Source organism: Eupeodes corollae, chromosome 1 (genome assembly GCF_945859685.1).
Source record: "Eupeodes corollae chromosome 1, idEupCoro1.1, whole genome shotgun sequence".
Taxonomy (NCBI): domain Eukaryota; kingdom Metazoa; phylum Arthropoda; class Insecta; order Diptera; family Syrphidae; genus Eupeodes; species Eupeodes corollae.
In genome coordinates, this window is record NC_079147.1 from 129554581 (window position 1) to 129578449 (window position 23869).

At 35.6% G+C, this 23869-nt stretch overlaps 1 protein-coding gene and 1 pseudogene across 1 annotated transcript in view; one reads left to right on the forward strand and one right to left on the reverse strand.

The window, feature by feature from the left end:
• The first annotated feature begins 14257 nt into the window (after positions 1–14257).
• LOC129943348 (viral IAP-associated factor homolog) lies at positions 14258–15025 on the forward strand (annotated as a pseudogene).
• A 2604-nt stretch (positions 15026–17629) lies between these two features.
• Positions 17630–23869, reverse strand: part of LOC129938715 (AP2/ERF domain-containing protein PFD0985w) — a 179281-nt gene continuing 173041 nt past the window's right edge. Inside the window, exons 6-7 of the mRNA XM_056046430.1 lie at positions 19378–19455; positions 17630–19313 (exon numbers count right to left, since the gene is read on the reverse strand). Coding sequence (XP_055902405.1) covers positions 18360–19313; positions 19378–19455 — 1032 coding nt within the window. The 3' untranslated portion in view covers positions 17630–18359. The remainder of the gene's footprint in view (positions 19314–19377; positions 19456–23869) is intronic.

A 23869-nucleotide genomic window follows, 5' to 3' on the forward strand; every position in this document is an offset into this window, starting at 1 on the left:
ATTAGCAGAGGAAGAAGAGGCTCAATTTCCTAAAGCAGCCCATGCGGTTTTAAATGGAGTCTATGTAGACAATTTCATGACAGGAGCTAATGACCTCTCAGAAGCTAATCAACTTAAGAAAGATATCATCTCAATCTTAGCAAAAGGGCAGTTTGAACTCAGAAAATTCTGTGCTAATAACGACCGACTTTTAGATGACACTCCAGAAGAACATAGAGAGCCCTTTGTGATCATAAATAATTCCGAGACAGTCAAAACTTTGGGATTGATCTGGCAACCACAGGAAGATCTTTTCAAATTCAATTATGTACCAGAATTTCACAATCAGACTTCCAAAAGGACAGTGCTCTCTGATCTAGGTAAGAATTTCGATCCTCTTGGCTTAATCGGTGCAATCGTCGTAAAAGGTAAGTTGTTCATGCAACAGCTTTGGAAATTTAAACTAGGATGGGACTCACCACTACCAGAGGAGCTTAGCCTTCAATGGGATCGCTACATTCAGCAGCTAAATGAAGTCAAATTCTTGTCCTGCCCTCGGCATCTTCTTGGTCAATCAGAATATGTTGAGATCCAACTACATGCATTCTCGGACAGCAGCTAAGCCGCATACGTAACGTGTTGCTATTTACGTTCACTAAGTCGTTCAGGCGAAGTAAACTGCCAGCTCATATGCTCCAAATCGCGCGTATGTCCAATAAAGTCGACAAGCCTACCTAGACTAGAGCTCCAAGCAGCAGTCATGATGGCCGAGTTAGTTGACAGGCTAACAAAAATATTCCAACTCAAGATCAACGATATTTTCTATCATACCGATTCGCAGATTGTTTTAGCCTGGATTTCCCAACCATCATACACATGGGTTACATTCGTCGCCAATAGAGTAGCCAGAATTCAAGAACTCACAAGCAGAGCAATGGAGACATGTTTCTGGAAAAATGAATCCGGCAGATCTGATCTCAAGAGGTTGTACAGCTGATACCTTACAATCATCATCTCTCTGGTTCCAAGGACCAAGCTTCTTAAATTCAATGCATGAGAGCTGGCGAGAAACAGCAACAACCAGCTCTTTTGAAGAAATCCCGGAAAGAAAATCATCCAACAAGGCGCTCATCGCAGCACATCCGCAATACTACATCATAATGCAAAACGTAAAATACAACGATTCACTCCCAAAACTTGAGAGAATATTCGCTTACGTATATCGTTTCTACAATAAAGCACGAAAAATTCAAACTACTGCGGTGCTTTCAACTCTTCCCACTGTATAGGAAAGTAATCTCGCACACAACGGCTTAATCATAAATATGCAACTACTTGAATTCAAAAATGAATTCAATCGCCTTCAAAATTCTGAACAAGTTGAACAAACCAGTCGTCTTCGAAATCTTTGCCCATTTATAGCCAGAGATGGCTTGCTCAGGGTCAAAGGACGACTGGAAAACGCTCCTATTAATTATGATTCTAAGCATCAAATAATTTTACCTAAAAGAAATTTATTAACTGATCTAATTTTTTCTTTTTATCATTTAAAGTCGCTTCATGCAGCTCCACAGGCACTTCTCGGTATAATTCGTCAAAGGTACTGGCCTCTAGATGGACTAAACATTTCTCGTCGAGAATTTAATAAATGCCAACGCTGTTTCCGTGTCAAACCAAAATCAGTATAGCAGTTTATGGGCAATCTTCCACCAGAACGGGTATTACCAGAAGGTCCATTCCTGACCACTGGCGTTGACTTTTGTGGCCCCTTTAAACTACGCTACCAGCCAAGGGCTCGAACAATCATTAAAGGATACATCGCTGTCTTCGTCTGCTTCACCACTAAAGCAGTCCACTTAGAAGCAGTCGGAGATCTAACTACAGCCTCGTTCATCGCAGCACTCCGACGATTTATCGCCCGACGCGGCCTCTGTCGCACAATATTCTGCGACAACGCAACCAACTTTGTCGGCGCCCGAAACGAGCTCAAAGAACTAGCGAGATTATTCGATAGTGAAAGCCTGATACAGATTAAGGAAATCTGTCGAGTGGACCGAATCGAGTGGCGTGTTATTTCTCCAAGGTCACCTCATTTCGGCGGTCTCTGGGAGGCCACTTTCTCATAGGAAGTCCGTTCACATCCATACCAGAACCCTGCTTACTAGATGCTAGTATCTCGAGGCTCACCAGGTTTAGACGGTTACAACAAATTCAGCAACAATTTTGGAAACGCTGGTCTCGAGACTACCTCCTTAGCCTACAGGAACGTACCAGGTGGTACAAAAAATCTGAAATTCCCAAAGCAGGCACAATCGTTCTCATACACGACGACAACTTACCCCCCTACAAATGGCTTATGGGACGAATCCTCAAGACTTTCCCTAGCTCTGATGGCATCGTACGTGTGGCTGAAGTCAAAACCAAACTTGGCATCTATAAACGAACAGCCAATAAACTCTACCCACTTCCGATGTAAACACAGTTGAAGATATAAATAACAATACTTCAAGGTGGCCGGCATGTTCAGTCTCAACCTGAACCACATTGATCAATTTATTTAATTTTATTTATGTTTTTATGAATTACTTTTATTTTCGCTCAAGGCAGCGTCTAATCATAATTTACCCTATTGTTATTATTAAAAACATACATACTCACATAATACACATTGTAACATACATATAATCATTTACCACTCGTACGCACTAACTGCTCATCTTGTACATAGTTAAACGAATTTGGTCTGATGTTAAGCCTAACGGCTTGCATTTCTTCTATTCTCTTTTGTTTGTTATATTCTTATATTTCTTTACCATGTAAGTTAGTTTTAAGCATTTTTATAATAAATTATTCTTGTTTGACGCCTCATTAAGACAACACGGCCTTTTAATTCTTCTCAGCAACTACCTTACTAGGATTTTGAGTAAGGTAATTGCGACGTTGCGCCATAACAGCTTTGTTTGGTCAAGAATATACTAAGAGATTTAACATATTTTATTCATAATAACAGAAAAAAAGTATTATCGATTTATTACACAAAGTAAAAACCGTTTTTTAAATATGTAGCTGTTCATAAAAATAGCAGTGCATGACTGTAATAAGTTATATGAAAGAATACAAATAATTTTAGCTTACAATTAGTACCTTGTTGCATAGCCATTGTTTTTTATGATGCTTCGCATCTACGCGGCATCGAGTCCACTTAAACCTGACACCTCTCGACTGGTATTGAATTCCACGAATCACGCACTGCTTCCCACAGTTCTTTCGAATTCTTGAGTTTTACTTTATGAACTGCGTTCTTAACATCCCCCCACAAATTTGCGATGGGCTTAAGGTCGGCGATTGAGCGGGCCACTTAATAACGGATAACTCCTTCTGTGCAAAACATTATTTTGCCTTTTTTGACGTATGCTTTGGGTCATCGAGAATTTTCACATACTCGGTTGCATGCCTTATACCTCCATGGGATAAATAAGCTTGACCCCGTAATATGAAAAGGGCGCCCATATCATAATTTTTCCTCCACCATGCTTTACTGTTTTTATAGTGTACCATGGATCTAACGTTACATTTTAGGGTTTTCTCACATTTTCTCGACGACCCTTGGACCCAAAAAGGACGACTTTGCTTTTATTTATTTATCCACAGAACATTTCTCTTTTGCCCAATCTCTAACAAACTCCATTCTGTTTGCCACATTCCTATTCGTCAAGAATGGTATGTTGCGTGGACTTCGGGCTGGTAACTTCGCTTTTAAAAGACGCCTACGTATTGTGACAGCGCTAACAGACAGTTGAAGTCCATTTCTTATTTTCCTATAGCCTAAGGAAAGGTTCTGTTTTGCTAACTGAATAATTTTTCTGTCAGTTATTTCAGTGGTCATTCTTTTTGGGCCTCGCGTTTTCGGTTTATTTTGCCATTTTAAGGCTGTACTGACCATTTTTGCTGAGGAGCCTAGGATGTCTTGAATATTTTGTTAAGTTTTTCCCTCCAAACGCAGTTTTCGAATAAGTTTTAAAATTTCTTCGGTGCAGTGTCTTGACCGTCCCATTGTTTCTTTTTGAACTAATATTTATTAATTGTTTATATGCAAGTATACTTGAAACTTTAGATAATAAAATATTTACTTATCGAAAAATATAAAAAATATTATTTTTTAACACTTCTTAATTATAAAATCAAAAGCACTGCTATTTTTATGAACATTCTATATCCAGAGAGCTTGAAATAATGGGTGTTCACCGGGAAATGTAGAGTATAACTTCAAGCTAAAAGTCTCTAATATGATAACAAAAGATCGTTAGATGCAACTAACATGTTAATTTTTTTTGGAAGAATTTTCGTTCTTTAAATAATTGACAATCTAATAAAATGAGACCAGCACTGCTATTTTTATCAACACAACTGTATATGAAACCAAATTAGGTAGTACTGTGATACAATTATATTGTTAGTAACACTGTGATATTATTATAAGTTAGTTCAATTAAATATACTCTGATAAGAATAATTGGACTATGCATTTCTGCATTGTCCAGCGTTCTGTCAAGTGAAGTACCCAGTAAGTGTTCTGCATAACGAAGCTGATAAGTGCGAGGAATTGTATTATGTAATTGACGAAATTTGTCTTTTTTTAATCTGACATTTTAAGTGTTTTTGAAGACTTAGTTTAGGTTAGATGAAGACTAACACTAAACGTCCTTTCCATGACCTTTTTGTGTCATTGATATATGTTTTACAATAGTTCTTCAATAAAAAACATTGAAGTATTAACATTACCGTCTTTTCCATGACCTTTTTGGGTCATTGATATATGTTTTACAATAGTTCTTCAATAAAAAACATTGAAGTATTAACATATTTCAAGTCATGTTGGAACGGTAAGGTTAAGTCATTGTTAAGTTATCTTGAAGTAAACAGACAATAATTATAGTGCACTTTGGGAAATATCAACAACACGCTGTGATAAAAAAAAAAAACTTTAGTTAACTGACATTTAAAAGAATTTTTTGAGCAGTGATAGGAGTTATAACTTTACACTACACTTATTATGCAGAGGCACAGTGTGAGCAATAGTAAAGATATAGGGTTTGAAAGGAGATGTGTCGGTGCCCATTTATTTTGAATATTGTAATGGCTGGGAAAGACATAGTGTGTTAAAGCATTTAACATTCGCGTAGTATTGCTAAATAACGAATCTCCGTATTTGACAGTACGGCCGAAGTTGGGGTCGATGGTATACTGATGAGCGAGCTAGCTATTTCTCTAGAGCATAAACTGTTAAAGTAACTGTAAAAAAGGGTGAGAAAATAAACCTTAGATGATGTTCAAGCGACACAAAAGAACATTTTTTTTGAGCGGGCCAGCAGTTTTGGCACTAAGTGAAACGCAGGTGATAGCTTAGTGTCATTATTCTTTTCTCACCATGGTTTAGCCCTTTACGTGCGTAATGATGTTTGGCAATATGAGAAAACCAACTGGAACGAAATATCTGGTGATTTGTAAAAAATGTGCGTAACACTGCGTCTTCGTCAATTCCTGCTAAAGAAATATCTTTAAGAAATTAATCTTCTTAATGACCGGTAGTATGGCTTTCGTTGTAATATGTCCACTGGTGATTTGATGGTTTATCTCACCGAGCAGTGGAACAAATCTTTATATCAATTTCGATAAAATAACATTATTGCACTTGATATTTCAAAGTCAATGGATAGAGTTTGGCAAAAGCTCTCGTATCGAAAATGAGTGCATTTGGTATTCTTCGTTGGATTAGAAACTACCTTTCGGACCATTCAATTCAATTAGTATTGGAAGGGTTCAAATATGATATCCACAAAATTAACGTTGGTGGTAAACTAAACAAATCAAGGAAAAGTAGTGCAGCTGCCTAAATAACCTGAGGGGAAAAGAGATATGTCAAATTATATGTGCTGCAATTTGTATAAGGAGGTGAAGTTCATTGAGAAGCTTTTCATTTTGTTTCTATTCGTTTAAACTTTGTAAGTTGTCGCTCTCGATTCATCGATTTTATCATAATAGCTGATAATTTGTCAGCTAAAATTTCGTCGGTCATTTTTTGTAGGGTGATGAGACACAATTATTATGTATACGATTGTTTGTGTTCAGACGTTTTGCCAGAAACGTCAATGAAGAGATTTGATTGATTGATTTCCCGATTTCTGGGCTTAAAATTTATGAATAAAATTGTCTAAAATGCAACTGACCATTCCGTTAAAATTTCAAAGATTCGAAAATCACAACACTTTCAACCTAATCTGAATATGATTTGAGCACAAGACCATACTAGTGACTGTCAGGGTGTCAAATTATGGTTGCTGCAATCCGACAATTTGGTTATAATTTTTGCATTAATTATTTACTGCACAATTTAAATGAAAAAAAGTATAAAAGCTGTCCCTAAAATAGCAGCGATATGTAATATTTGCAATAAACTTGTAAAATATTTAAAAAATCGGGTTGCTAATAGTTCTCTTCAAACATCCTTCAAAAGTTGTTTGTAATAGTTCTGTGAGACAAAAAATCGTACAATTGTTCTTTTTTCTATTCCTATCACTGACAAGTTAATCCAATTTAATGAACCAGTGTTAGGAGCCAGGTCTTCACGGGGGAATGCTTTGGAGTACTGGAAGAGGCTACAGCATGCTTGTGGTTGCACGGCTCAGCTCATCGCGTGGGGTGGTTCTTGCCACCTCCCAGTACACCTCCTGCTCGACTTAACATTAATTTTATTCGTGCCTAAGGTAACTTCAAGATATAAAATGACACAAAAACGTGAAATTTGACGATATCTAAGAGAAACTCGAAATCAGTGCTTCGAAATTAAGTTTAAAAAAAAAAAAAAAATTATATATATATAATATAATAGTCTTGTCAGCCCGCCCAAGTACTATGGAGATACTTCCTTCGCTATTTCCATGGCTGAATGTAGCGGAAATAGCCCCTTAAATGACTTCACCAGTCACAAATTCGTCCGTTTAGAAAGTTAGTCTGTCATGTCAAAAAAAAATTAAAATCACATCTGGACGGCTTTACCAGGCCTCCCTAGCTATTAAATTAGTACACTATTTTTTTGTTATTCCAATACCAATTCAAATTACTTTTTTATTGATCAAATTCAAATTCATTAAACAAAAAAAAACTCAACCTAGTTCTCTCACTTTTATACAAATATATAAAAAAAACTAAAAAGGGTTAAATCCAAAATTCACAAAATATATGTTATTACTCACTGTTTCCTTAGTCCCTCGTGGTTCAGCCGGCAGCATGTAGTGAACCAGGGGTAGCACATTCACCACCACTGAATTTTATTGCACTTGAATATTTTTTTTATAAGCCTTTAAAATCACTTTTTTTCATTTATGTCAATTCAAACCGAATTCAAATTAAAAAAAAATTAATTAGTTTAAAAAAAAAATTAGAGAAGTTGATCTCACAAATTTCTACTCTACTTTACTTAAATCAAAATAGTAGATAAAAATAAAAAAAATTAAAAGTTCTTTTTTCTTTCCGATATTTCTTCACTTCTTATTTTTGTTGAACTTTTCTATTGGACAGTGGATACCCTTTCTATTCTTCTTGTACTAATACCTTTTTTTTCCTTCGAGGGATATCTATATATATCTAACGTTTTTACCCTCTTCTGCTACTACTTCTCCTGATCTTTGGATCCTGACCTGAACGGCTGAACCTAATAAAAGAAAAAGTAAATCACCCATCAGACCCAAACTTTAAGACTTGAATTTTATTGTCACATACATCTGCTTGTTAAATATATATATATATATATATAAATATATATATATATATATATATGACCACCAAACTTTCTAGAATTTAGCTAGATTTTACGTCTAACCCATTGGAACTAAAACAATCTATATATGGAAATTTACATTTATGAAGCCTTTTTCATAATCTTATCTTATTTCAATATCTCTCTTTCAAGAGAATCTATAGGTTTTAAATTTAAAAAAAAACTGTCGATCACAACAGGAATGGCCGCACTTCTATTTATCTATCAAACGTAAAAATGACCATACAATCCCTTAGGCTAGTTCCTAGCCATTCTCTTATTAACCAAGTAAATAGTTAACACAACCTCTGAGTGAGATCGCTATTTTCCACCCACAATTATATGCCCACGTAACAGTCTCGATGGAAGTGGCTGAGTGTTCACTTACACCGTAAAAAAAGCGGTCATAATAGGTTAAGCCTAGTACATACTTGTGAACCATCTCGTGAACCCATACAAATTTCAGTTTTTGGTTCAGCCGTGAACTTGCTCGTGAAGCTGAGTGGAGAACAAAGTGGAGAGTTTTCGTTCACGGGCAATTCACGTGCAAAATGTACGGGAACTGTTGGTGAAGCTGAGCAATGTCAAAAGTTCACTTTCTCCACTGGCGAACGTTCACTTCACGAGGAAGTATGTACTAGGCTTTAGTATCTATCATTTTCTTTAAATGGTTTCGTAGTGTGGCTGAGCGCATTACCTGTGGTCCCATGCCCTATTATCTTCATTGTCGAAAAGTTCTATTATTTTTGTTTGTTTTCTTTCAGACAATACCTGCATATACTCTTTTGTAGCAGCCTACTTTCTAACGTATCAAAAAAAAGAAAATTATCTCAGCTTCTGTTAAAATAGATAATTACTTATTTGAACTAGCTTTATAACTAATATCACAGGTAAAAAAAATCAGTCCTTATTCTACAAAAAAAAATCAGGTACTTCCGCTTACTAACTAAATACCACATATTATATAAAAAAAACCAAGCTAAATAACTAAACCAAAATAAAATATCACAGGTTATAAAAAGCTAAGCTAACTACGAGTAACTAAAGAAAACCATCACAGGCTATCAATGTAAATATATGAATTATGAATTTCGGATCGAGTTTCGCGTTATAATTTTCAATTGCATTATTTTGCTTAAAGTTTCGTCTGTAAACTATTTGGCCAGTTTTATACTGGATTTCTCGACTTCGTGTATTGTTTACTTTGGTAGCTTTTTGGTGTGCTAATTTCAGTTTCAAAAATCTTCGTTCTAATTAACGCTAGTCGGTAGTCTTTGTTTAGAATTTCGATCTCTATTTCTTTTACTGCTCCTAACTTTCGGAGTAGGTCATGTTTTTCCGTTCTGCACCGTTAGTGTTCTAAATATCGCATATTATTGTTCAACATCAATAGCATCATGTACAACGCTTCGCAATGAGAACGCCACATTGCTAACGTGCTGATCCCAATGTTTTTGGTCACTACCGAGATAGGACCGAATCTTCGATAAAACAGATTGGTTTACCCTTTCAGACGCATAGCTTGTGGTGAATAAATTGCAGTTCGTATATGTTTGACACCATATATCGTCAGGAATCTGGAAAACAATTCCGAAACGAATTGTTTTCCGTTGCCTGAATGAACAAATTCTGGAACACCAAACACGAGGAAAACACTTTCTTCTAGGAATTTAACTTCCTCAGATGATTTTGCTTTTTGTATTGCCTTCAGAAACACATATTAACTTAAATAATCTAGGACGATGAATATGTGAGTGCTACCGTTTCTTGTTCTTGAATAAGGGCCCAAAAAGTGTATAAATAAACGTTGAAAAGGTCGTTCCGTCAGTCTTTGTTGTCCCATCGGCGGTCGAGTAGTGACATTGATTGACTGACTAAATTTGCAAATATAACACGATCTCACCCAGTTCTGCACACCGGCAGCCATTCCAGGCCAGAAATATTTTAGTCTCAATTTTGACAGCGTTTTGTTTATGCCACCGTGTCCAGACACTGGAGAATCGTTTGCAGCTTTTAGAGCTTCCACGCTCGGTCATCCTGTCCTGCGTCACCCGTTCGAATCTCCGTTCGTTTGTAAACGAATCCGTCTGATATGCAAATGTCTGGTAATTTGTTCTTGTCTTGTTCTATTGCCTTCTTCAGTTCAACATATTTTTCTGACGATATGGTGAACTAGAGTCAACTTCTGGTTCCAAATTTTCGGTCGTGAGAGTGTATCAAGGGCTACATTTTTAACACCCTTTCTAAGTTCGATCACGAAGTCGAAACCTTGGAGTTTGAAACTCCCTCTGGCCAATCGTCCAGTTAGATCTTTTTGCGTCATCAACCATTTCAGACTTGCGTGATCGGTGATTACAGTAAAGGGTAAACCTTCCATGTAGGCCCTGAACATTTTTACAGACAATATGGCCCCATAACATTCAAGTTCTGTAATGCTGTAATTCCTTTGAGCAGAATTCAGCTTCTAGGACGTGAATGCTATCGGTGGTTCATTTTTCTCCTCATCTATCTAGAAGATTACACTCCCTACTCCAGAGGTTGAAGCGTCGCATTGTATGTAAAAATGTTTTGAAAATTCTGGATTCGTGAGTATGGGAGCGGTAACTAAACTCGTTTTGAGTAGTTGAAATGCTGTTGTAGCTTCGTCGGTCATCTTAAGAGTCTGTCCTTTCTTCAAACAGTCTGTCATTGGAGCATTGGAGTATGAAACGTCTATACCATCCGGTCATATCTAGGAACCTACGGAGTTGCTTGGGGGTCTTTGGTATCGGAAAGTCCTCCACCACCGATACTACATATGCCCTTGTCAGTTCGTATACATCCGTCACCAACTACATACCCTAATGAAACAAAATTTTCTCTACATTTCAGTCAATCCTGCTTGTCGTAAAGCTATAGGAAACTCCTCCAGTACCTTTTGAAATCTGGAGAACAAATCAAGAGGTCATCGAGATGAAAAAGACATTCTGTCGAAGACGACCAGGAATGACTTTGTCCATTAGCTAAGACATTCTCTGGGCGGCGTTACACAACCCGAATGGCATAACCGTAGATTGGTATAACGGTCGCTTAGGGACTGTAAAAGCTGTCTTCTTCCTTGACTTGATCTCCAGAGGAATTTGCAAAAAGGCATCTTTCAAGTCGAGACTGGAGATAAACTTCGTATCTTGATGTCTGCTTATAATTCCCTCTATAAGGAAGGAGAACAGTCTGTTTTTCCCACTTTTTCTCACTAAAACAATCGGAGAACTCCAAGCACTGTTACTCTCCTCTATCACTTTCATCTCCAGCATTCTGTCCAGTTTAGCGTACATCAGTTTCTGTACTACCGAAGAAATTGGGATAGTGCCTCTGTTTTATATGATTTTGTTCGTCATCCACTTCTATCATATGTTCTTCGAAATTGGTTTTACCCAATCCGAGTAATGCAAAGGAGGGGAACAATAACTTGATGCCCTCCAACTGCTTAGCTTGATTTGGTAAGAGATCGCGAAAATTTGGCTGCTCTTTCGTTATTATTGCAGCGTTAAGCTCACTAAGGAGCACTGTTGCTCCCTGACAATGCAACTTGTCTCGTTAATGGTGCGGGCTACAGACTAGACGTGTTTTATAGTCGGGCAGTTTTCTCTGGTGTTTTCTCTCCTAATTGAGTTCCCAATTTCATAAAGCCTCTGACAATAGTTCCTAAAAGTCTAATATAGTGGATTTGTGAAATAATAGACTACCTGTATCACTTTTGATCATTATTATTTGCCATTTAAATTAATATTTTCTTCTCCCGAGACTGAAAGAAAACCTGGTACATAAAACCAAAATCAACCTAAACGCATATATATGTCGGCATCACACAAAAAACGCAGTCGCGCAACAGACAACGCCACTCAAATAGAAAAAAGCTCTAAAAATTCACCTCGAACCTCCCCACAACATAATTCGAAAAGAATGGCTTATGATGAAAGTGAAGTGCGTTGTTATCCAAATTGGATGCTAGAATGAAAAAACAAAGTGATTTCATAATAACCTTATTAGCAAAACAAATGAAACAGGACAATCAAGACCTCACTAACACAATTCAAAAACAATTTGAAGTTGTTAACAAAAACATAAATGTTATTAATACTAAAGTTCAACAACTCGAGAGTGACAACTTAATAATCATGAACGAAATTGATTCCCTATTTCGGAATTTTCACGCCAAATTTACAACTTTTCCTTTGATCATCTCATGCGCTACAGGACTCTACTCCTACTCTGTAACATAATAAACACGCAACAACCTTCTAGTTTATATAATAGGATTCAATTCAGTTCCTCAAGCAGATCCTTAATGCTTACGCACCCTCATTATTCCTGTCGTACCTCTGAACAACAATTTTTTGTTTACGCTATTCGTCTGTGGAATCTTCTGCCTAGAAACTTGAAAACTTTAAATGGAGAAACTAGGTTTCGATTAGAACTCCGAAGTCATTTTCAAAGTGCCTAATTTTCAAAGAACCTCGCATAAAGTTGAGAGTTGAGATTAATATGTACGAATTTTATATTACATGATTTTAAATAACGAACTGAACTACAAAAATTTGTATAAATATACATATGTACATAAATATTATATACTATTTGTAATTTTAACTGAATAAATCAATTTGAATTTAAGGAATGAGATTATTAATTATTAATTAAATTAAATTAAATTTTATTTAAACTCAAAAATTTTATATAAATTCATCTTTGAAGTAGCCTGTTAACTATTTTATGTTTTGTATTTTAGCATATCACTAATATTATAAGATGTACGTCTTACTGTGTATGCATTCAATGAATAAATCTAAATCTAATTATATTTGGAGCAACATCAAAAGAACTCCAGAAATCTACAAGTATAGTGGTTGCAAAAGAAACATTGGCTCTAAAACATCCTACAATCTTCTATTGCTTTCCATCAGCTGTTCTTATATCATTATTCATTTTTGTAATTTTTATATTTTTCCTACCTTTAAAATCCATTGCTCCTTTTCCTAAACACGTAACGGACGCTCCACTATCCAAAAGTCCTACGAATTTTTCTCCCTCTAATTGCACTTCTGCGTATGGCCTACTGTCATTCGTCATTATCAATATTATAGCTTCAATTTTATTTTTAGTCCGTCTTTTAATTGCACTTTTCTCCCTTAGCCTCCTTATCTTCAGATAATTTCTACTCTTCACTTTTATAAAATCTATTTTTTCACCAAAAATTCTCTTTCTAGCATCTTCATATTCTATCATTCTCTGGTGAAGACATCTATGATGGTTCCTTTCTTCAATCCGGTAAGTACCTTCGTTATTATTTTCATTATCAGTTTTTTTTTTAATTTGTACTCTTTAAGGTCGTCTGCGGTTGACTCCCGGATGTACTGCCGACTACCGGGTTTCCCTGACATGCAGCACATTAAAAGGACACACTACCCTGTCCACAACACAAATACGTTAAGGTATGAAAAGATGACGGACATTCACTAACAGGCTTTTGTTTGTCCTTCAATTCATCTCTTTTCTTTTCTTCTACTTTATACCTCTCTTCTTCTCTAAAATCCTTCCTTTCCGGTCTTTTAGCTTGAAAAGCTGCTAACTCATAATCTTCTTCTTAATCATTAACTTTATTTCGTAAACAATTACTACCATCTATTTCAAGTGTGAAACGTTTTATCTTAGCATTCCTTAACGCTAAATGCTCTTCGGCTCTTTTACATTCCTCCCTCAATTTGCGGATATTACTAATAGCACAACCAAAAACTAACGTGCTGATCCTTTCTTTCAAATTTTTCCTTCCCATGGAAACCAAATCATTTTCTTTAGGTCTTACTTGCGTTTACAAAGCCAGCCCTCTAATATCAGCATAGAAATAATCAAATGTTTCATGGGATTGCTGCTTTCGATTCATGATTGCCTCTCGGATTTCATGGTGACGCTTATTCTGTTTGAATTGAACAAGTAATTCGGTCTTAAAGTCATGATAGGTAAATAACTCATCGTTCTGGTTTTCCTCAAAAATATCCCAATACCAACGCTCAGCAGAACCCTTGACCAAATGGTGGAAATTAACGAAGAGCTGATCGTCAGACAGTCCACTTTTCTTCTGTAATGTCTCCACTCGAAAAATAAAACTTCCAACCGACATGCCCTTTGACGACCCGTCAAACATTGTTTTGGTCTGGCTTTCCTTGAGAATTAGAGTTGCAACTTTTTGCATTCTTTCGTACAAATCGAGTTCTGTCAGTATGTTTATATTTGGTGTGTAAGTAGTTGTATTCGCACTATAGTTTGGTTTTGTTTTTGTCTTATTTGTTCTGTTTGTAATCGTTCTTGTTCAAGTTCATAGTCATAGACACACCATATAAAGACCGGAATCTTTTGAACGTTTTACCCTCCAACATCCATTTGTTTACATTGTTGTATTTGTACTTTTGACAATACGTCCATTTTTAAATGTGAAATCCAACAACAATTCGATGCGCTGCATTAACTTGTTTTTACAGGTTATTTTTTATTACATTGCTGTGGTGAGAATTTTAGATTTGATTTTAGCTGTCAAATGACGCATTTGTTGTTTTGTTAATTTGTTTAAAAATGCAGGATCCAAATAAAGATTCCGAATCGAATGATGTCTTCCGTGCAAAAGGTATCCTTCCACCTATGCTCAAGAATGCCATTGAGATGCGAACTATTGGTAAGAAGCAGACAAATATCGAAGATATAAACATGGACGAATCTGAAGACTTCCAAGACGAAAGTGTTCGCGAGGAATATCGTCACAAACGAATGGCATAGATGCGAGCATTCGCAGACAAGGCTCTTTTCGGTTCAGTGTGGGAAATTTTCGGACAAGATTAGGTCAACAAAGTGACCAAAGCTGGAGAAGGTATCTGGGTTGTGTTGCATTTGTACACAAATGGTGGGTCGCTCTGTTCGCTCATACACCACCATATGCAACAGTTCCTGCGGTCGATAGCCACCACCTACATCCCAAATTTAACAGAAAAGCATCTGCCAACAGTGTTTATCTATTTTGAAGGCCAAAAGAGAAAGCAATTCATTGGCGCCTTAGAGCTTCGTGGTTAAAAATTGACCACCGATGAATTTGAATTCATGTTCGGTCAATGTGGTTCAATTCCAACGGAAATCAAGGAAGATTCCAAGCACGAAACTCGTGACAAAATGCTCAGTGACCTGGAATCCCTTGATTTCTATTGATTTCGCAATTAGGAAGAAATATTGTTAGATTTTTAATATTTATTTTTGTGCTCGAATGGATTTTTATATATTCAAATAACAATAAAAAATAAAATGGTACCATAGGTTCCACGAACAATTAAAAGCCGAATGCAAATTTTAATAGTGTTTTCTTAACTCCGAGTCAGAAGAAAAAACAATTAATGAAAAAACATTTTTAATAGGAAAAAAAAACATTGGAACTCACTTGGACGTGTTCTTTTAAGTTGTGTTGTTTTTAACTAAAAAAAAGTGAATGCAAAGTTCTTACTCAAACTTCAAGAAAGTTTTTATTTCCTATCGAAAATGTTTAAAAATGCAAACATTGGAACTCATTTGGTCGTGTTCTTGGAACAATAGTGTACCTACAGGAATGGTTTATACCTTCCTGGAATCCTTGAAGTGTGAAGAAGAACTTTGCATTCACACTTTTTAGTAAAAATCAAAAAAAAAATGTAAGAACACGTCCAAGTGAGTTCCAATGTTCGTATTTTCCAATCAAACTAAGTTTATAAATGCGAACATTGGAAATTTAAACTTGTATTGAAATTGTTAAAACTTGGTCACTGTTTTGTAATTATCGAAATACTTTTATGAAATAGTCATCGTTTTTAAATTCGACAAAAAAAGAATTATTATAACATTCAAAAATATAATTTTTGGAACGTTTAATTTAACCTGGATCAGAACTCTTTATATTACATTCAAAATTAAAAAAAAAAAACAATGTCTTACATTTTTGCTAATATATTTCAGGTTTTCTTTACATAATACAACAAATGAATTGTAAAGTGTATTATACGTAGTACACACTTTTAAATATAGTAAAGTTAAAAATTAAAAAACAATTTCTTGCCACTTCTTCTTCTTACAAAAGTTTCTTCTGGGTATACCTTAATCCATATTCGATTATTACTATCAAAATAAGACTACGTAAATGCTCAGGAAGGAAACAATAATTCAATTAAAATATATTTTTGGTAATTTTCTTAAAAACAAGAAGACATAAAATCATCTAGTTTTCAGTTTTTGTACAAAAACAAATATGAACAATGAAATCTAAAAACAATAAAAGATAATCTTAGTTTTAAAAATTACACTTCAAACCTTTTTTACCTTTGTTTGCCCAAATTTTGAGCTTAAAATAATTTTTTTTTCAAAAACTATGCAAATTAACACGTGTGTTTCATTAGTAATTAGAAAATATGAACCAAAATATAATAATAACGATCCTCTCGATCATAAAATGTGATATTAAATATTTCATATGTTACATTTCAATACAATCACGAGGGAACATGTTGTTTTCTTAATAAGTGATTCATGTATTAAAAAACCATAAGGTCTTTGTTTAACAATATTTAATGACAGTTAACAGCAAAAAAGTTTTTTGAGATTAGTCTTAAGTTGGCATCTGAGATGTTTGGATAAATAAATATTTATTTAAAAATGTAATATCTCAACGAACTATTCTAATTTGCAAAGTTTTGACTTGATTTAAAAAAAGAGCTAATGGACGAAAGTGTTGGCTTTGAAAAATGTATAATACTTAGTTGTAAGTATTACCATTATTTTTTTCCATTTAACTACATATTTTTTTAAAAATGTCCCTACCTCCTAAATGGGGGAAACAGACCCCCTCCCATATTAAAAAATGCTTGTTTTTATCCGTTCTATACAAATCCGTCATCTAACTTTGTGGCATGAGTTATCGTACTCTTCCCAAAAAATCCAAAAGCTAATGTTGCCGTAGCCACTAGGTGCCTCCCCTAAAGAATGTCTCATCACTATTCTTTACTTTCGTGGTGAATTGACTTTAGAGGGTGGTGAATTGATGTTAGCAGTGGTGAATTGATGTTAGACCTAAGGGTGCGTGTAAGTTGACGTTTCCGCTTGTAGGCAAACCAGAATGACAGAAACCAACCCACGCGACGAGCTGAGCCGTGCAACCACAAGCGTGCTGTAGCCTCTTCCAGTACTCCAAAGCATTCCTCCTTGGAGACCTGGCTCCTAACACCAGAAAAAAAGATCATAAAGGATGAATTCAAAAATTATATACAAAATTATGCAAATGTAACTTCTGAGTCGGCTACTCAATATTTTGAACGATTAACATCTTTCAGGTTTTAATGATTCGTTTGCAGACATTTGTTTAACTAGGAGAAAATGCAAATTCTAATGATAACATTAACAATGAACGTAGCTTTTCACGAAGAATTTGATGTTTTGCAGTGGCGATCACATATCTATCATTTTGATTTTCACTTGGAACAATAGTAAGTAAACGAATATTTGGTGTACTGAGCGAAGTGTTTTTTTTTATAAATACCTATTTGCGATTACCGTTCTCTTTGAGTGTACTGCACTAAGTGTTTGGTTTACCATAGGTTCAAAATTCATATAGTAATCACAAATCAGGTGATTCATTCATACTGTACTTTAAATAAAACGAATGTCTTGAAACTGGTTTCATGGCAGACCTCTACTACTTACCATCATGAATTAGATAAAGATGTTAAGAAATATTTTAAATGAAAAATTCGATGTATTTAAAAAAATATAGGTTGATGTAAAATAGAAACATAGAAATAAATACAATATAAAACCAAAAACAAAAGAATTCTCAGTGTATTATGATAATAAATAACATTCTTACAAAAAAAACTTAAATATAACAATATAAGCATGTACATTGTACAATACTTAAAAAAAATTTAATAGATATTGTGGTATCTTGAAAATATTTAGCTTTCAAACAATAACAAATTCAAAAATTGTCTTAATTATATATACAGAGTAAAAGGAAACTAAAACAACTTCACTAGTTGTTTCACTTTTTGATGTATAATATCATGGATTGAAATGTTTTCTTACTTTTAACTACTAAATATCCTTACTATATTTAGAATAATAGTTAATTTCCAGACAACAGAATAAACGAACATTCATTGAACTATGTCGTGTTTTTGTCGTGACAAAACTAAAGCAACTTTATAGAAAAAAATCTTACTGTGTTAAAATTCGGTGTTACATTTTTAATATTGTGTGACAAAATGTATGTAATACAACAACATTTTGCTGTTCTTGGCAAGTTGACCAGAAGATCTGATACAATAATTAGATAATGCGTTTTTTAACTATTATTATTGTGAATATAGTAAGGACATTTAATAATAAAAAGATATTACAAAATATGTTAACCAGAGATATTATACACCAAAAATAAAAACTACTAATTGAGTTGCTTTAGTTTTGACCAACACTGTATTTGTAGTATAGTGAAAAATTAAATAAGGACGTTTATCTTGTAATTTACTTAACAAAGGTTGGAATACGGCTTCAATTTCATCTCTTTAGTTCTTTCATCCTTTTTTGCTTCTATATTGCTGGGGGCTTCTAAGAAAACGTTATTATTATTGTCTGCTTGTTTTTTAAGGTCTGTTTTGAAGTCGTAATTTAAATCATTAGATGCGTTGTTGTTGTCATCATTTTGGATTCTTTCATTATTAGTGACGACTGCGTTTCTAGAGGGCTTATAACAATTGTTTGAGATATTTTTGTTTCCATCAACGCTGTTATTATTTGGTAGCAATGCGATATCTGCTGTGTTTAAACTGTTGTTGTTGCCGTCCTCATTAGATTTAGGCGCATAACACTGCATTCTATCTTCATTATATGTATCTTTTAGGGGTTCCTCATTTGTTTCGGCAAAAGAAGTTTGATTATAACTGTCTTTTTTAGATCCCAATAGAATTGTGGATATACAATTTTTCGGAGAATTTGAAATTCCGTTTTGTGCTAAATTTAAAATGTCTTCATTGTTTGTGTTGCTATCTTGTACTGTTGCTTGTACCATATGTAACATATCTGGTTGTGAATTATTATGTGTACGTTTATCTGATATCTCAAAGTTTTTTTTTTCTGTAAATTCATTTTCGCAGTGGACAAAAAATTTTCGTTTCGTTAAATACTTCTGTTGTTTAAGATGTTCAGATAGTTTTTTGCTTCCATTAGTTTTGTAAACCGAGAATTTATTTGATGCCTGCTCATAGTTTAATGTATTACATGTGTTGAAACGGTGTAGATCCAAATTCGTATTGCGATCAATTGGATATAAAGAGGTTCTGGAATGACGTTTCTTTTCTGTGCTAAATGATGCTGATGTAGATTGTTCTAAGACCTTAATTGGCATAGATGAAGAATTTAAGGCTTGTAAATCAGCGTCGTCTCGAGAGAATAGTATTTCATCGAGATTTTGACCTTCAGGTTTCTGAAACAGAAATTTAAATATGTATTGTATGGTTATTATTAAATAAGTAAAATAAGAAGAGTACCTCCGTATGTAAGCCTTTGATTTTCATGGCTTCTGCAACTTTCAGGAAAACAGGAAGGTCTTCATATTTAACATTCACCTAAAAAAATGAAATAACAAATTAAACAACAATCAGATTTCTTTGCGTATTATTTTTTTTTTGTAATTTTGTGTCAGTTTGGGATTTGTCAATTCCTCGCAAGAGGCAGTACACATTAAAAAAAGGTATTGAACCCAAGACCTACAACTTGCTTACTCTACTAATCCGCACACAAATTATCAACAAAGTTTTTGTTTGTAATCTTCGGGAGGAAATACAAATTTCTGAATTTTTCAACTAATTTTTAGAGTAAATTAAATTTACCCTGTATTTTAACTACAAAGACAAAGATAAACAAAACCAAGAAATGAATGCTTTGCTCCATACTGGAATTAAAATTTTTTTTTTCATTCTTAATAGTCGTATTGGACCTTAAGAACGATGTCCTAAAATAATATAACTGAGAAAATTATTGTAAGTATCCCGATTTTGAATTTTAGTAATAAAGGTATTGCAATAATGTATGAATGCATGCCTAGTACTCTAAACTCCCGTAGTACCCGTAACGTGATGGTTAGTGCGTTGGACTGTCATGCAAGGGGTCTTGTGTTCAATTCCTGCCTGTGCCACTTAACTTTTTTCACGGCTACTGCCTCTTGCGAGGAATTGGCAAATTCTCCAAGAGTAATTCTTGTCATGAAAGTGCTCTTTCAAACTAGCCGTTCGAATTCGGCTTAAAACTGTTGGTCCCTTCCATCTCTGACAACATTACTCACACACAGGAATGGTTTAGAGTTGAAAGTCACTAGGCTCTGGTTCTTCATGGACTGTTGCGTTACCTAATTTTATTTATTTATTTACTCTAAACTCCAAACGCGTTTATCACAATATTAGCATTTTTTTAATTTGGCTGTACTTATAACTCAAGACATTTTTCAACCGATTGTCCTTAAATTTTGAATAAATCTTGTATAATACAATTTCTTATAATTAACGACGATATAGTTTTTGTTATCGTAGGATCCTCGATAAGGACTCTGAGGATTTCTGGTTTTTACATCTACATAACTGCGACCCTTGATCGAATGATTAGTATTATAATGTAACAAAATAAATGTGTATACCTATACAATTATACATATTCCCCACAACACAGGATGTTCTTCTAAATCGAATATTCATAAATCTATGAGATCTAGGTTTGTGTGCAAAAGATCCTGGTCTCGTGAAGCAATTTATTCTAGAATTTCTATTTAGGATGGCTTCTTTAACTTGATGTGTTTAAAAGCTGACAAAACAGTTTAAAACATTACAAAGATAGATTTGGTTCAAAAGTTATAAGCAAATCAATTTAAAGAGCGCATGAGAAGCACGCAATCAAGGAGATAAAGGAATATCACAACAAGAATAAGGTGCGTCAATTTTACCAAAACGTTAAAAAAAAAACCTCCCAAGGGTACCAGCCACGAACGGAAGCCTGTAAGGACGATCAGGGGAACATCGTTACAGAATCGCAGTCTATGTTGAGAATATGGAAAAGCCACTTCTCCAAATTATATAACGGCGATGACAAACCAAATTCCGCTCTGAGGGAGATAGAACCACTCAACCAAGGCGACGCAGATCAATAATTCTGCCTACCAGAACTCGACGAAGTGAAGGGAGTTATATCTAAACTGAAGTCAAACCAAACTGCTGGAGCTGACAGCATCGCTGCCGAACTATTTAAAGCAGCAGGCGATGACTTGGTAGGGAGCATGCACCGACAACAACGAAACCCCTGGTTTGACGATGAATACCGACAAGCGTATGAGTTAAATATTAACAACCAAAGAAAACAGTGTAAGTTGTTTTTCGGGTCAATTACGATTGCCGGCTTCATAAATGGAAAAAAAGAGAGCATGAGAAGCGCGCAATCGAGGAGATAGAGGAATGTCACAACAGGAATGAGGTGCATTAATTTTACCGAAAGGTAAAAAAAACCTCCCAAGGGTACCAGCCACGAACCGAAGCCTGTAAGAACGATCAGGGGAACATCATAGTAGAACAGCAGTCGAGGTTGAGAATATGGAAAGACCAATCTTCCCAATTATATAACGGCGATAAAAAGCGATGATAGAACCACTCAACCTATGCGACGCAAATCAATAATTCCGCCTACCCGACCTCGACAAAGTGAAGATAGCTATATCATAACTGAAGTCAAACAAATCTGCTGGAGCTGACAGCATCACTTCTGAACTATTTAAAGCAGTAGGCGATGACTTGGTAGGGAGCATGCACCAACTCATCTGCAAAATATGGTCGGAAGGAAGAATGCCCGATAAATGGAATCTCAGAATAGTTTGCCCGATACATAAAAAAGGAGTCCCTCTAAATTGCGCCAACTACAGAGGCATCAGTCTTCTTAACATTGCATACAATATCCTCTCTGCCGTACTGTCTGAACGTCTGAAGACGTTCGTCAACAATCCCATAGATCCTTATCAGTGTGGCTTCAGGCCAGCAAAATTCACTATCGACTAAATATAAACACTACAGCAGATCGTGGGAAAACCCCAGGAACTTGAAATCGATAACCACCAATTCCTTATCGATTTAAAAGCCGCATATGACAGCATTTATAGGGAAGAGCTCTACAGAGCAATGTCTAGTTTTGGCATCCCTGTCAAACTTATCCGTTTGTAAGGGATGACTATGGAGAATGCATGCTGCTCTATCAAGGTCGGAAAATATCTCACCGATGCATTTGATGTCAAAAAATGTTTTAGACACTGCACTGTCATGCGACTTCTTCAATATCGTTCTGCAAAGATTTGTGCAAACTCAACCGTCAATACTAGAGGCACAATCTTCCAAAGGTAGCTTCAATTACTCGGATACGTAGATGATATTGACATAATTGGAAGATCAAAGCGTGATGTCAGTGGATCGTTTTTGAGCATTGCGACGGAAGCGAAAAACATGGGTTTAGTGGTCAATGAAGGCAAGACCAAGTATATGCTGTCATCAAAAAAGGACATTGAACAATGACGTCTGGGACAAAACGTCACCATGGACAACTATAACTTCGAAGTTATTAAGGACTTTGTCTATCTAGGCACCGCTATAAGCACACGCTAAAATCAAACTAAGAATAACTCTTGCCAATCGCTGCTTCTTTGGACTTAGAAAGCAATTGAGAAGTAAAGTCCTCTCTTCAGCATCTGAAATCACTATCCACAAGACACTCATCATCCCGGTTCTCATTTATGGCGCTGAGGCCTGGACCCTGTCAAAGAAAAATGGGAGCGTCTTAGGATGCTTCGAGAGAAAATATCTCACCGATGCATTTGATGTCAAAAAATGTTTTAGACACTGCACTGTCATGCGACTTCTCCAATATCGTTCTGGAAAGATTTGTGCAAACTCAACCATCAATACTAGAGGCACAATCTTCCAAAGGTAGCTTCAATTACTCGGATACGTAGATGATATTGACATAATTGGAAGATCAAAGCGTGATGTCAGTGGATCGTTTTTGAGCATTGCGACGGAAGCGAAAAACATGGGTTTAGTGGTCAATGAAGGCAAGACCAAGTATATGCTGTCATCAAAAAAGGACATTGAACAATGACGTCTGGGACAAAACGTCACCATGGACAACTTTAACTTCGAAGTTATTAAGGACTTTGTCTATCTAGGCACCGCTATAAGCACACGCTAAAATCAAACTAAGAATAACTCTTGCCAATCGCTGCTTCTTTGGACTTAGAAAGCAATTGAGAAGTAAAGTCCTCTCTTCAGCATCTGAAATCACTATCCACAAGACACTCATCATCCCGGTTCTCATTTATGGCGCTGAGGCCTGGACCCTGTCAAAGAAAAATGGGAGCGTCTTAGGATGCTTCGAGAGAAAAATTCTTCGGTTGATTTTTGGTCCCTTATGCATAGATGGAGAATGGAGGAGAAGATATAACGACGCAAGTGGGGACCCCACTGGGTGAAGACCTCAACCAACGTGGCGTGTGAAACTGGAGACAGTTAGCTGGATACCGAGCTGGCTGGAGACGCATTTTGCATGAGGCTCAGGTCGGCCCCTCACTCTAGTGCCAAATTAAGTAAGTAAGTAAGTATGTTGCATGTTCTCGTGTAGAAAAACCGCCGAACCTATTTGTGTTAGCGAAAAAGAGGTAAACCAAAAAAATACCGTTTGGCAGTATGAGAAAGCTAACCGGGACGGTCTCAATGAATTATTCCTGAATTCTAACTGGTCACTATGCTTCCTCGATAGTGACGTGGATTCCAGCGCAGATATGGTAACAAATTTAATTCTCTGTGGAATGAGAAATTTTATCCCGAATAGCGTGAAATCATCAAACCAAAGAGGTAATAAGGTTCAGGGATGTAAGTTTCCGTCGTAATAAAACCAACCCGACTGAAGAAAACTGGAATAAGTTCAAACAAGCTAGAAAAACCAGTAATAGTCATATTC